Here is a 14,494-nt window from a genome sequence, read left to right as displayed (position 1 = left end):
AATAAAACACAGTGGCTAAATCCAATTAATTAAAATTAGATAAACTAATTTAAAATCCTCAATTATGCTAAAAAAACAATTGTACCCATTCAGACATCAGGCATATATAGTTTATTGTGTTGCATGGTTTTAATGTTGGGTTTTTAAATGTTTTTTTAATATTAGATTTGTCATACTGTGTTATTTTGTTGTGAGCCGCTCCGAGTCCATGGAGAGGGGCGGCATACAAATCTAATATATTATTATTATTATTATTATTATTATTATTATTATTATTATTATTATTATTATTATTATCACCTATACATAACATTCGTCGGCCAGGATCTAATCGCCCCAGGCCTGGCGACATAAGTGGGTCTTAAGACTCTTGCAGAAGGCGAGGAGGGTGGGGGGGCAGTGCAAATCTCCAGGGGGAGCTGATTCCAGAGGTCTGGGGCCCCCACAGAGAAGGCCCTGCCAAGTGACATTGTCTAGTTGACGGGACCTGGAGAAGGCCGACTCTGTGGGGCCTGACCGGTCGCTGGAACTCATGAGGCAGAAGGCAGTTTCACAAGTAATCTCGTCCTATGCCATGTAAAGCTATATAGGTCATTACCAATACTTTGAATTGCGTCCGGAAACCAATCGGCAGCCAATGCAGTCCGCGGAGTGTTGGAGAAAATATGTGAATATCAATGCACGGCTGCAGTTTGCAGATTTTAGTTTATTAGATTTGTATTAGTTTAGTTTATTAGATTTGTATGCTGCCCCTCTCCGTAGACTTGGGGACGCTCACAGCAATAATAAAACCATGTACAACAAATCTAAGATTTAAAAGTAACTAAAAACCCCTTATTTAAAAAGCAAGACATACACACAAACATACCATGCATAAATTGTATAGGCCTGGAGGGAAAGGAATATCTCAATTCCCCCATGCCTGACGACAGAGGTGGGTTTTAAGGAGTTTACGAAAGGCAAGGAGGGTGGGGGCAATCCTTATTTCCGGGGGGAGCTGCTTCCAGAGGGCCGGGGCCGCCACAGAGAAGGCTCTTCCCCTGGGTCCCATCAGACGACATTGTTTAGTCGACGGGACCCGGAGAAGCCCAACTCTGTGGGACCTAACTGGTCCCTGGGATTCGTGCGGCAGAAGGCGGTCCCGGAGATATGCCATGAAGGGCATTTGCAGTTTCTGAACGCTCTTCAAAGGTAGCCCCACGAAGAGATCATTGCAGTAGTCAAACCTCAAGGTGTCCCAACTGTGCAACAAAGAGCGCACCGATCCGCTCTCGCGGGCACCCATAAGGGCATCCTGGCGGACCAGATGGAAATGTCACACCGGCTCAAACGTTGGCACTTTCCAGCCAGACCCGAGATTCCAAACTCAGTCCTGGTTGAAAAATCTGGTCAGCCCATGTGCCGAATCAGCTGCACATTGTTCCTTGGTTGCCTTGCCTGGTGAGCGGCCCCCACGCCTGTGGGGTTGCACTTTCACTTTCTAAGCGGTTTCCTGAATGGTGAAAAATCCACCCCACATCCTTCCTTCCTTCCTAGACGCGGCCGCTCAACCAACTGCCTCTCCTCTGCCCGGAGGTACTGAGATGCGCAGCAGGACTTGTGTAAGTACCGGAATTATAATGCGGCAATTCAGTTCAGATAAATAACAAAGACACTTTGGTAGGAAAAACAGTCGTAAACAGTTTTACTCATCACTGCAAGCGAAATATCTTCTGTCTTAGTCTTCTATAATAATAATAATAATAATAATAATAATAATAATAATAATAATAATAATAATAATAATTTATTGGATTTGTATGCCGCCCCTCTCCGTAGACTCGGGGCGGCTAACAACAATAATAAAAACAACACGTACAATCCAATAATAAAAAACAACTAAAACCCCTATTATAAAACCAAACATACCCACAAACATACCATGCATGACTTGTAATGGCCTAGGGGGAAGAGCTATCTCAACTCCCCCATGCCTGCCGGTATAAATGAGTCTTGAGTAGTTTATGAAAGACAGGGAGGGTGGGGGCAGTTCTAATCTCCGGGGGGAGCTGGTTCCAGAGGGCCGGGGCCGCCACAGAGAAGGCTCTTCCCCTGGGGCCCGCCAAACGACATTGTTTGGTCGACGGGACCCGGAGAAGGCCAACTCTGTGGGACCTTAACGGTCGCTGGGATTCGTGCGGTAGCAGGCGGTTCCGAAGGTAATCTGGTCCAATGCCATGTAGGGCTTTAAAGGTCATGACCAACACTTTGAATGGTGACCGGAAACTGATCGGCAGCCAATGCAAGCCACGGAGTGTTGAAAAAACATGGGCGAATCTTGGAAGCCCCACGACGGCTCTCACGGCTGCGTTCTGCACGATCTGAAGTTTCCGAACACTTTTCAGAGGTCGCCCCATGTAGAGAGCGTTGCAGTAATCGAACCTCGAGGTGATGAGGGCATGAGTGACTGTGAGCAGTGACTTTAGCTATTTGCAGCAAAGCTTACTTATACGTAGATACTAAACCAATCCAGGTTTCTCCATATCAACACTACAGCTCTAACTCAATACTTAACTCACGCTCAAAACTGCTCCAGCTAACTAACAACATTGCCACCAACAGCCAACATATACAGCCAACATTCATTATAAAGTTGCTTTGCATTTTATAATGCTCTGGCCCAATCAGGTTGCAGTTTACTCCCTATGACTCAGCACTCATTACTGTTTAATATGCTTACAACCTTCTTTTACCTTATATGGTAAATAGTGGAATATCACCTAGGATTGAGCTGGTCCTTGACACCCTCCACATTCTTCAGACCCCCACAGGTAGCGCATGAGGCTCTCCTCCTGCCATGTTCTTACCTGCACTGCACGCAGCTAGAAGGGGTCGGTGGGAGGTTTGGAGTCAGGGTGCAAAGAAGCGGGGCCTTGGGGGGGTGGGAGAAGCAGAGGCTGCTCTCCATTCAGGGAACCAGACACGGTCCCGATCGGGGCGTCAGCAAGGTGTGGCCAATGAAGTCCATACGGCGGCCCCAAGGGGCCACCAACGAAAGTGCCCTCTATTTTATGTATACTGATAAAGGTTTTAAAATCTTGAGCCGTTTCATATTTGAATTTTTAATAGGAGGGAGGGAAAAAGAGAAGAGAGAGAGAGAAAGAGAGAGAGAAGGAAGAAAGGAAGGAAGGAGGGAGGGAAGGAAGGAAAAAGAGAGAAGAAAAAGAGGGAGGGAGGAAGGAAGGGAGGGAGGAAGGCAAAAAGAGAAGAGAAAGCGGAAGGCAGGGAGGGAGAGAAGGGAGGAAAGAAAAAGAGAGGAGAAAGAGGGAGGATGGAAGGAAGGAAGGCAAAAAGAGAGAAGAGAAAGTGGAAGAGAGGGAGGGAGGAAGGAAGGAAGGAAGGAAGGAAGGAAGGAAGATATGAGACAAGAGGAGATCCTCAGCATTTCAGATATTTAAACAATCTTGGCAATAAGTTCTATAGACATCTACTCCCAAAATGCCCCGGCCCACATGTTTTAAGATGTGTGGACTTGAACTCCCAGAATTCCCCAGCCAGCCCATGGGAGTTGACGTCCACCCATCTCCAAGCTGCCAAGGGTTGAGACCCCTCCCTGGTTGAGAAGACTGGGGCATCATCTCCTCCTGCTATTAAGACTCTTGGCAGCTGCACCATCTGAAAGTCCCAGTTGCCAACTGTCAAGTCCTTAAACCTTGCCCAACCTGACCACCTGCTAACCATCACACCCTGTCAGTTATCTCACAACTCAACAGTCTTTCAGCAAAACCAAACGTCGCCACTCATCCACCGTAGAACCTCAAGTACTGTACTTAGAAAAACAGAAACCTCCTGGTCCATTTCGTCTGCCCTTATACTATTCCCTGTATTTTATCTTAGGATGGATCTATGTTTCTCCCAGGCATGTTTCAATTCAATTCCTGTGGATTTACCAACCACGTCTGCTGGAAGTTTGTTCCAAGGATCTACTACTCTTTCAGTCAAATAATATTTTCTCACGCTGCTTCTGATCTTTCCCCCGACAAACCTCAGATTGTGCCCACTTGGTCTTGGGTTCACTTTCCTATTAAAAACACTTCCCTCCTGGACCTTATTTAACCCTTTGACATATTTAAATATTTCGATCATGTCCCCCCTTTTCCTTCTGTCCTCCAGACTCTACAGATTGAGTTCATGAAGTCTTTCCTGATACATTTGATGCTTAAGACTTTCCACCATTCTTGTAGCCCGTCTTTGGACCCGTTCAATTTGATCCATCTCTTTTTGTAGGGTGAGGTCCCCAGAACTGAACACAGTGTTATTCCAAATGTGGTCTCACCAGCGCTCTATATAAGGGGATCACAATCTCCCTCTTCCTGCTTGTTCTACCTCTAGCTATGCAGCCAAGCATCCTACTCGCTTTCCCTACCACCTGACTGCACTGTTCACCCATTTGGAGACTGTCAGAAATCACTACCCCTCAATCCTTCTCTTTCTGAACACAGAACTTAATGGATATTCAGGGTGAGACAACCATCACCCGATTGTTTTTATAAAGACATCATTTTTATAAATAACCTTCTTGCGAGGCGAGACCCAAAGAGCCCTTGAGTCCCCAGGCACCCTGGCAGTTTTAGCATCACTCGTGACCTTGTGATTTAACCGTGATCAGGGCAGATTGTCTCACCAGCACGCTAAGCCTCAAAATCACAGCGGCTGCCTTAGACGCCAGCTGTTTAAGCCAAAATTGAGTAGATGGTTTAGCTTCTCTTTATTGTTTGTCCTATTGGGAAGATGAGAGCCATAAACATTGAATAAAATAAATGGCTGGGATAAATAACCGAAGGCGTGAATATATCCAATACTCCTTCCACCTGCTATTTTCTCCATAACAACAACCCTGTGAGGTGGGTTGACCTGAGAGAGAAGGACTGGCCCAAAGACAGCCAAGTAGATCTCATTCATTCATTCAATTTATATGCAATCCAACTCCTGATGGACTCATGCTTAAGGCGGGACTAGAACTCAATGTCTCCTGGTGATTGGCCCAAAGTCACCCAATCAGCTGTCATGCCTAAGGCGGGACTAGAACTCATTCTTTCCTGGTGATTGGCCCAAAGTCACCCAACCAGCTCTCATGCCAATGTGGGCTTGTTGTGTGGGCATAGCTTGATGGTCATGTGACCAGGTAGGAGTGATTTGCTGGCCATGTGAGCAGGTGAGAATGGCTTGACAATCATGTGACCGGGGGGGGGGGGCTTAAAGGTCATGTGACTGGGTGGGAGGGGCTTACAACCAAGGTAAGTTTTCAAATAGGTGCTTGGACTCTTTTTCAGTGGATTAAGTCACATTATTTGAATAGCCACAAGAAGGACAAATGATAGACCGCATTATTGGTTGAGGAGCACAGTCACATTTGAAGGTTTTGTACTGAACCCACAAAGTTCAGTGTGATAACAGATTAGGCAAGTAGCTCAATTTTCTTTCATTGCTCTAAAGGTTCAATTCTGGATAATGATGAAAATGATTAAAGCGTTTATGGGTAAAAACATCCTATTTAATTATTTCCTATTTTAAAAGGAATTAAGGATCATACTGGGGTACTAGAGAAGGAAGGACAATGAAAAAAAACTTATTATTCAATAAATAGGGGGCACAATCTGAGGTGAGTTGGGGGAAAGATCAGAAGCAATGTGAGAAAATATGATTTGACTGAAAGAATAGTAGATGCTTGGAACAAACTTCCAGCACACGTGGTTGGTCAATCCACAGGAACTGAATTGAAACATGCCTGGGATAAGAATAGATCCATCCTAAGATAAAATACAGGAAAGAGTATCAGGGCAGACTAGATGGACCAGGAGGCCTTTTTCTGCCGTCAATCTTCTATGTTTCCGTGTTGTAACTTTGAACTGTCACTAAACGGTTGTAAGTGCGAGGACTTCCGAATTAGCCCAAGGAGCGGCTCTTTTGAAAAAAAACCCCGAGTGATTATCGATTATCCATCTTATATTTAACATCCTATTAATATCCTCTTGCACTTTTTGCCAAAAATTCTGCACTACTGGGCATTCCCACTAAGGAAGTGGCAGAATTAGTCAAAAGCAATGCGATGGGAGAATTTAAAGAAATAAAACAAGCAACGATAGAAAGCGCTCAGACGGTCACAGTCCTGGGTTGGAAGGATGCGACAAAATGGACAATGCAAAATTGGTACCGGTACATGGTGGACCACATTCATTTTGAGATTATGGGCAAAAGGATGAATTTGGTGAAGGAAACTGATTTGCGACAACTGACGGGATGATGGGACAAGGTAAGATGATTTATTTATTTATTGATTTATTGTTTGTTTGTTTGTTTATTAGATTTGTATGCCGCCCCTCTCCAAAGACTCGGGGCGGCTAACAACAATAAAGAAAACAATGTAACAAATCCAATATTAAAAAGCAATCTAAAAAAACCCCCAATTTAAGAGACCAATCATATCAACAAACATACCATGTATAAATTCTATAAGCCTAGGGGGAAGGGAGAAAAAATTTTAAATTCCCCCATGCCTGACGACAGAGGTGGGTTTTAAGGAGCTTGCGAAAGGCAAGGAGGGTGGGGGCAACTCTGATATCTGTGGGGAGCTGGTTCCAGAGGGTCGGGGCCGCCACAGAGAAGGCTCTTCTCCTGGGTCCCGCCAAATGACATTGTTTAGTCGACGGGACCCGGAGAAGGCCAACTCTGTGGGACCTGACCGGTCGCTGGGATTCGTGCGGCAGGAGGCGGTCCCGGAGATATTCTGAGTAGAATCCAAGACCAAGCTACAAGAATCACTTTATAATATGTAAAAAGGTATTTTGCTCTTGGGTTAAAATGGTTTATACAAGAAACACCCCCGATTTGGTGGTGGGGTACGAATGATTGTCTGGTAGTGGGCACAATCACTGTGCACTTGTTATATGTTGTGTGTGTGTGTGTTTTATATTATAAAATCAATAAAAATATTTTTTTTAAAGAAAGAAAGAAAGAAAACCGAGTGAGCACGGCTGAGCAATGATTCTGAGTCACTCCGCAGGCAGCAAGAAAAATAAACGACCTAATCCACGGAGCGGAGACAAGCGGAAGTATGAAACCGTGTTGGATTTCCAGGAACTCTTAATCACGCAAGTTGACTAGAAAAAGAAAGGCAGAAAAAACAGACAACACAACACAAGGGAAAGGAAACGAGGTGACTCACCCTCTGGTTACAACACTGTTTGCTCAACGGCATTTATTTTAAACCCTGTGGGCTCCCAGAATGCCCCCAGCAGGGACAGAGAATTCTGGGAGATGAAATCCACCAAATAAACCGGGATTGAGAAATTAAGGGGGGCAATTTTGAGCCATCAATCCCACCGCGGAGGTCTCCAAACTAGGGAACTTTTTCAAGACTTGTGGAATTCAGCTCCATATCTGGTTGGAGGGATTCTAGGAGTTGAAATCTTTTCTTTTTGTAAGTATTTATTTTATTAGAAAATAAGTTGACTTACAGCTATGCAATCTATTACATTCAAGAAGAAAAATTATACATAAATAGAACAAAGAAAGGAGACAAAAAAAATCACATTAAAAACAAGAGAGGTAACATTGTTCTCCCCTTACTACGGTAAATAATTTTTACATGTCTTTCTAAATCTTTGCAGTACAGTACTTCAAATCTGCAAGTCTTACAGGGTGCCAAGTGTGGAGACCCTTGGCTCTACAAAACAGGGTTGGTTTTCTCCAGGTCCCGTCAGATAAACAGGCATGAATAGTTGTGGAGAAGAGAGGGAACCAGGAGGTCGGAGGGGATCAGAGAGGTAGCCGTATGGGGAGAGAGGCAAACCCATGAAAACAAATGGGAATAAAATGACCAAAGATTGGCATTTGCAAAGTGGCCTTGACATTCTTTGGTGGGGGAAAGGTCAGCTGTAATAACTGATGGGAGGGTTGATTGGAGTGCTCAGAATTCAATGAAAGGGATTTGCAAATACTTGGAAGTTGGAGGAGGAGGGTGGGGAAAAGGAGGGGAAGGAGGAGGAAGAGAAGGAAGAGGAAGAGGAGAAGAAGAGGAGGAGGAGGAGAGGAGGAGAAGGAGGAGAAGAAGGAGGAAGAGAAGAGGAGGAGGAGGAGGAAGAGAAGGAGGAAGAGAAGAAGAGGAAGACAGGAAGAGGAGGAGGAAGAGAAGGGGAAGATCATCATCATTATCACCATCATCATCACCAACAAAACAACAACAACACACAACCACCACCTGGGCACATGGGCAACTGGACTGGTGCAGCAATGGGCCAACTTGCACTTGTGTAACTTTGTCTCTCTGCTTCTCCAAATACTATTAACATTCCTTGAATAAAAGGAAGCTTAGTTACAACCTGTGGGCCAGCTACTTAATGGAGTACTTAAGGGAGTAAACGGGACCAAGGGCTGTGGAAGGGATCCCTGAAGAGCCGCCCTCCCCAAGTGCCAAGCGGCCTGGCTGCTGCCCGGCTCCCTTTCCATCCTGGGCATTTTGTTCCCTGGCACCGGCTCCGAAAACAGGAAGCCCAGGGCCAAATTGTTTCTGGCTATTTCTCTCCCCCCAGTCCGCTTCCAGCTACTGTTTGCTAAAAGAGTTTGCATGTCAATCTCTCCCCTGAAGGGTCAGGGAACGGATTCAAAGCACTTACACACTGTCCAAAGGGAAGGAAGGAGGGGCGTTGAAGAGGGAGGGAGAGAAAGAGAGAGAGAAAGGAAGGAAGGAGGAAGGAAGGAGGAAGGAAAGAGGGAGGGAGAGAATGAGATAGAGAGAAAGAAAGAGAGAGAGAGAAAGGAAGAGAGAAAAAGAAAGAAGGAAGGAAGGAGGGAGGGAGGGAGGGAGGGAAGGAGAGAGAGAGAGAATGAGATAGAAAGAGAAAGAGAGAGGGAGAGAAAGAAAGAAAGAGGGAAGGAAGGAAGGGAAGGAAGAGAGGGAGGGGGAGAGAGAGACCTTTCCAGCTTAATGTTCTGCCAATATGAGCTCATGACTGAGAGCATGGAAGACTTTTTTGGGGGGGGGGATTCCTGGAGAGGAAGACAAGTTGTGCAGGGAAACCAAAAGACCCTCTGGGAGGAGAAAGAAGGGGGCAAAGAGAGCTGGAACCATCTCATCCCCTTTCAAAAGCTTCCCTTCCTTTCTCCCTCTCTCTCACTCATTGACTTTTTTCTTTCTTTTCCTTCCTTCCTACCTTCCTTCTTTCCTCTCTCTTTCTCTCACTCCCTATTTCTTTTTTCTTTTCCTTCTTTCCTTCCTTCCTTTATCCCGCTCTCTCCCTCACCAACTTTTTTCTTTCTTTTCCTTCGTACCTTCCTTCCTTTCACCTTCTCTCTCCCTTTCCCTCTTTTTTCCTTTCTTTTCCTTCCCACCTTCCTTCGTTCCTTCCCTCCTGCCTCCATCCCTCCTTCCTCTATCATTTGAAATAAAGAACCCGGCGCATGGACAATTGCCATATTTCATCCCTTGTCCATAGTGGAGAACACCTGTTTTTGTAAAAGGATTCTCTTTCCTTCTTTTAATCCCTCCCTTTGCAAAACAGCTGCTTGGAGACACTGTGGCAGTTGGGGGGGGGGATATTTCCCCCTTCTTCTCTTTCCTTGTTGGCTTCGACAAAAGCAACCCATTGCCTACCAACAGTTGTGATATTGTGAGACACAAATAGTACGACTTGTCGTGCCTGCTCCTAATTCTCCAACGAGGGTGGGGATATCTATCTATCTATACTATCTATCCATCCATCCCTCTACCTACCTACCCATTTGCTCTATCTATCATTCATCTATCTATCTATCTATCTATCTATCTATCTATCATTCATTCATTCATCCATCTACCTACCTACCCATTTGCTCTATCTATCATTCATCTATCATTCATCTACCTATCTATCTATATTATCTATCTATCCATCTATCTACCTACCTATTTGATTTATCTATCATTCATCTACCTATCTATCTATACTATCCATCCATCCATTTATCCATCCATCCATCTACCTACCTACCCATTTGCTCTATCTATCATTCATATAACCTATCTATCTATAATATCCATCCATCCATCCATCCATCCATCCATCTATCTACCTACCTATTTGATCTATCTATCATTCATCTACCTACCTACCTACCTACCTACCTATCTATACTATCTATCCATCCATCTATCTACCCACCTACCTAACTATTTGATCTATCTATCATTCATCTACCTGTCTATCTATGCTATCCATCCATCCATCTACCTACCTACCTACCTACCTACCTGATCTAGCTAGCTATCATTTATCAGATATATGACTGTTATCAGATATATGTACATTATTATAGCTGTTATCAGATATATGTTATCAGATATATGTGTACATTATATGTACATTACACTATTCTAGCCCCTCTTCTTCTCAGAAGCTGTTATCAGATATATGTACATTATCTGTTATCAGATCTATACGTACATTATATGAACATTACATTATTGTAGCCCCACTTCTTGTCAGAGGCTGTTATCAGATATATGTACATTATCAGATATATGTACATTGTTAATGATATGATCGCACAGTCTTTATGCTATAAATAAAATTACTCCAAGAACCTGAAAAAACTTTCAAAAGAAACTTTCAAAACCAATCTGAACAAAAAAACAAAGGAGAAAAAAATTGAAGACAAAAAAACAAACTATCGGGGAATCGAAATGGAGAAATAAAATTGTCAGTGCCGGTAAGTGAAACAAATGAAAACACAAACGCACACACACACTTCGAGAGAAATACCGGAGTACAGATCGGTTTCAAAGCCTGGGGCTGAATCACCCGAATCCGATGTGGCATAACACCAGTGGAGTCATGCTTCTCAAAAGCAGAGGAAAGAGGAGGAGGAGGAAGAAGAAGAAGAAGCCAAGCCCTTCTTGAGAATATCAACTTCCCTGCCTCACGCAACCCTTGAGCTGGCCGACTTGCTTCCAATGAAGCCACGACTGAGATTGAGGTGTGAAATAAAGGATGCTCATCCCCAGTTTGGCTAGTGGAAAAGTGAGGCCAGGCCCAAGGGTGCATTCCAATGGAAGACAAACTCACAGTGTGGCTTTTATGCATGGCTTGTGTCGTAAGTGGTCCTCCACCAACTCTAGTATTGTTAGATTCTGAGGAGGAGGAGGCTGGTACCCTGGACCAGTGGAGTTGCCAGCTGATGCAGAGAGTGAGAGCGATGGAGAGATAGACTTGGATGAACCTGAAGGACCAGCAGAGGTGGCCGATAGGCCAATGATAATAGAGTCTGAGTAGAATAGAGTAGAGTACAGTAGAGTAGGGAAAGAAAGAGGAAGGAGGGAGAGAGAAAGAGAGAATGAGATAGAGACAAAGAAAGAAAGACAGACAGAGAGAGAGAAAGGAAGGAAGAAAGAAAAGAAGGAAGGTAGAGGGAGGGAGAGAGAAAGAATGAGATAGAAAGAAAGAGGAAAAGAGAGAGGAAAAGAAAGGAAGGAAGAGGAAGAAAGAAAGAAAAAGTAAGAAGGAAGGAGGAAGGAGGAAAAGAGGAAGGAGGGAGAGAGAGTAGGAGAGAAAGAGAGCGAGAGAAAGGAAGAAAGAAAAAAAGAATGAAGGAAGGAGGGAAAGAGGAAGGAGGGAGAGAGAGAGAATGAGATAGAGAGAAAAAGAGAGAGAAAGAAAGAAAGAAAAAGAAAGAGGGGAGGAAGGAGGGAGGGAGGGAAGGTGAGAGACAGAGAAGAACACACCACAAAGCAGAGGAAACGAACTGGGATTTTGCTAAAACGTTTCTGGGGGGCAGAGTGGGGGGGGAGGGAAAGCGTTTCTTAATGAGGACCATCCTCCTGCAAACACCATTCTGGGCTCAGAAGAGGAAGCCAACCAAGTCCCTTGCATCTTCCAAGGAAGGCCGCTCCGACTACCTTCAGGAAGTGAGAGCGCCCAAGAGGAAGTCGGAGCCTTCGCGCTTCTCACAGGCTTTTCATTCAAAGAGGGTTTTTCTCTCTCTCTTCTTTTTTTTTCTTTTTCTTTTCACTCTGCCTTTCCAAAGTGCGGTACCTGGGCTCACACACACACACACACACACGCACGGCACGGTTGGTTGGGAGGGGCCTCTCTGTCTCTCTCATCTCTCCTCTTCCTCTCTTTTTCTCTCTCTTTCTCTCATCTCTCTTGCCTTCCCTCTTTCTTTCTCTTTCTCTCTCATCTCTCTCCCTTCCCTTTCTCTCTTTCTCTTTTCTCCCTCCTCTCTCCTCTCTCTCCTCTTTTCTCTCAGTAGCTCTCTCTCTCTCTTTCTCATCTCTCTTTCCCTTTCCTTCTTTCTCTCTTTCTCTTTCTTTTCTCTCTCGTCTCTCCTCTTTCCTCTTCCTCTCTCTCTCTCTGCGCGTGTAGTAGAGCAGCCGTAGCTCAGCGCCCACCGCAAATTAGTTGAGAGCAGGCGAGCGATGGAATTTAAGAAGAAAAAGAAAAGAGCCGAGGGAGAAAAAGGCGCAGAGGAAGGCCCCTTGCAACGAGAGATCAGCGCTGCGGCTGGACGTTGACCTCAAGGGCGAGGAAGAGAAAAAGAAGCCGAAGGCTGAAATGACCACGACCGCCTCGCCGGCCAAGAAATGGGGCGGCCGGAATCCCGACGCCCCGAGCCCCGTTCCCTTTGCCGGCTCCCGAGCGAAGCAGCCTCCGCGCAGCCCCGTCACGTGAATGCACAGTTCACACACACACACGCGCCGCCCCGAATACCAAGCGTGGGAAGAAGGGGGGGAGAGGGGGGTTTGTTGTGTTGTAATCGCCAAGGCAGAGAAGGGTTTCGAGCACAAGTTGGCCGCTTGACAAAACACACACACACACACTCAGACACCAGCCTTCAGGGCGCACGGGGAGGGGGGGGAGGGGAGGGGGCGGGAGGAAAGGAGAAAGGGAAAGTGGGAAGGAAAAAAGGGAAAGGGAAAGGCAAGGGGAAGAAGGAAAGGAAAGAGAAGAAGAAATTGAAGGGAAGGAGGAAGAAAGGAAAGGAAGAAGAGAAAGGGAAAAGAGAAAGGAAAGGGGAAAGTGAAGGGGAAAAGAAAAGAAAGGAAAGAGAGAAAGGATAAAGAGAAAGGAAAAAGGGAAAGTGAAGGAAAAAGGAAAGGGAAAAAAGGAAAGGAAAGGCCACGTTCTGTTTGTTTTCCCATCTGCTTCGAAATGAAAAACTTGGTGAATTTTACAACTTACTAGCGGCTCCTTCCTGTCCGTAATTATAAATCGGGAGGAAAGAAGGAAGGAAGGAAGGAAGGAAGGAAGGAAGGAAGGAAGGAAGGAAGAGGAGAAAGACTTGCTTCCCTTCCCCATCTACCCTCAACCTCCGTCAACACCCGCTTTGCTCGAGTACACAACCGAGAACAGCCTCTTCCTAAAAATAAACTTCAAAACACACCCCTCCCCTGCCCCCCCCCCGTCTCTCGCTCTTCAGGGAAGCGGCGGGGGGAGGAGGAGGAGGAGGAGGAGAGAAATCAGACCGACCCGAAATCCGGAAGATTGTTTTCTCCCCCCCCCCCCCCAAAAAAAGCGGGTCAAGAGAAAGTCGGCGGATGATTTACACGGCAAGCTGGTTTTTGTTATTGAACGTCGGAGCGCAGCTGCCAAAAGGGCCCGTGACTCATCCAGCTGTTCGCGTCAAGATGATGACTTACCAATCATGATAAATAGCCGGGGGGGGGGGGGCAGGAGGAGGCTGCACGCCGCAAGTTCATCAATCCGGACTTTTTCCATTTTAATTTTTTTTTTAAAAAAATTACTTTTTCCCCCCACGATCGGGAACTCGAAGACGACCGTTCGTGCCAAAGCGAAACAAAACAACCCCCCCTCCACTCACACACACACCTCCAAGCCCTCCCCCCCGGGAAAAAAAAACTTTGGACAAACTTTTCCAAACTTGCAACAGCGAACGGAGCGGGCGTGGGAAGAAATCCAGCCGCTCCCTGTCCCCACTAATTTTCTTTGGGCTCTCTGTCCAAAAAAATAAAAATTAAACAACCCCCCCCCCAGCCCCATTCTAGCCCAAAGCTGACAAAGTCATCACAAGTTGCTAGTCCTCAAGGCGCCCCCCGGGAAACGCCCCCCCCCCCCGGCTTCCAGGCCCTGGAGGGGGGTTGTTCCCTCGCCCGCGCCCCCAGCCGCTTTCGCTCACCCATCGCCCGGAGCGCCGATCCTGCCCGGCCCGGGACCAGCGGTTCCCATGTGATGCTGAGCCCGCAAGGCTTCTGAGAGCCGCTCGCTCGCTCCGCTCCCCTCGCGCGCGGCCGGCGCCCGCTCCTCGCGCTCTGATTGGACGCCTCGGGGCCACGGGGCCCGGCCATTGGACGCCCTCGCCGTCGCTCCGGCGAAAGGGCCCCGCCTCCTTTCCGCCGGTGGATTCTGGGAAGTGTGGTTTCGGGGGAGAGAGAAAAAAAACACACGGTTTGCGGGCTTGGGGGGAAAAGGCGAGAGGCGAGGCGGCGGGAATCGAGCGCGCGGCGCGTTGCCTTCTTTGC

The 14,494-nt window shown here is 46.4% G+C and overlaps 1 protein-coding gene across 1 annotated transcript in view; it reads right to left on the bottom strand.

Moving 5' to 3' along the window:
* ARID5A (AT-rich interaction domain 5A) overlaps positions 1-14,284 on the bottom strand; it is a 37,051-nt gene extending 22,767 nt beyond the window's left edge. Inside the window, exon 1 of the mRNA XM_070765250.1 lies at positions 14,152-14,284. Coding sequence (XP_070621351.1) covers positions 14,152-14,155 — 4 coding nt within the window. The 5' untranslated portion in view covers positions 14,156-14,284. The remainder of the gene's footprint in view (positions 1-14,151) is intronic.
* Between the last annotated feature and the right edge of the window lie 210 nt (positions 14,285-14,494).

The sequence above is a fragment of the Erythrolamprus reginae genome, chromosome 12, assembly GCF_031021105.1.
Source record: "Erythrolamprus reginae isolate rEryReg1 chromosome 12, rEryReg1.hap1, whole genome shotgun sequence".
Taxonomy (NCBI): Eukaryota; Metazoa; Chordata; class Lepidosauria; order Squamata; family Dipsadidae; genus Erythrolamprus; species Erythrolamprus reginae.
Note: the sequence above shows the minus strand (reverse complement) of the source record. Positions and strands in the feature narration are given on the sequence as shown.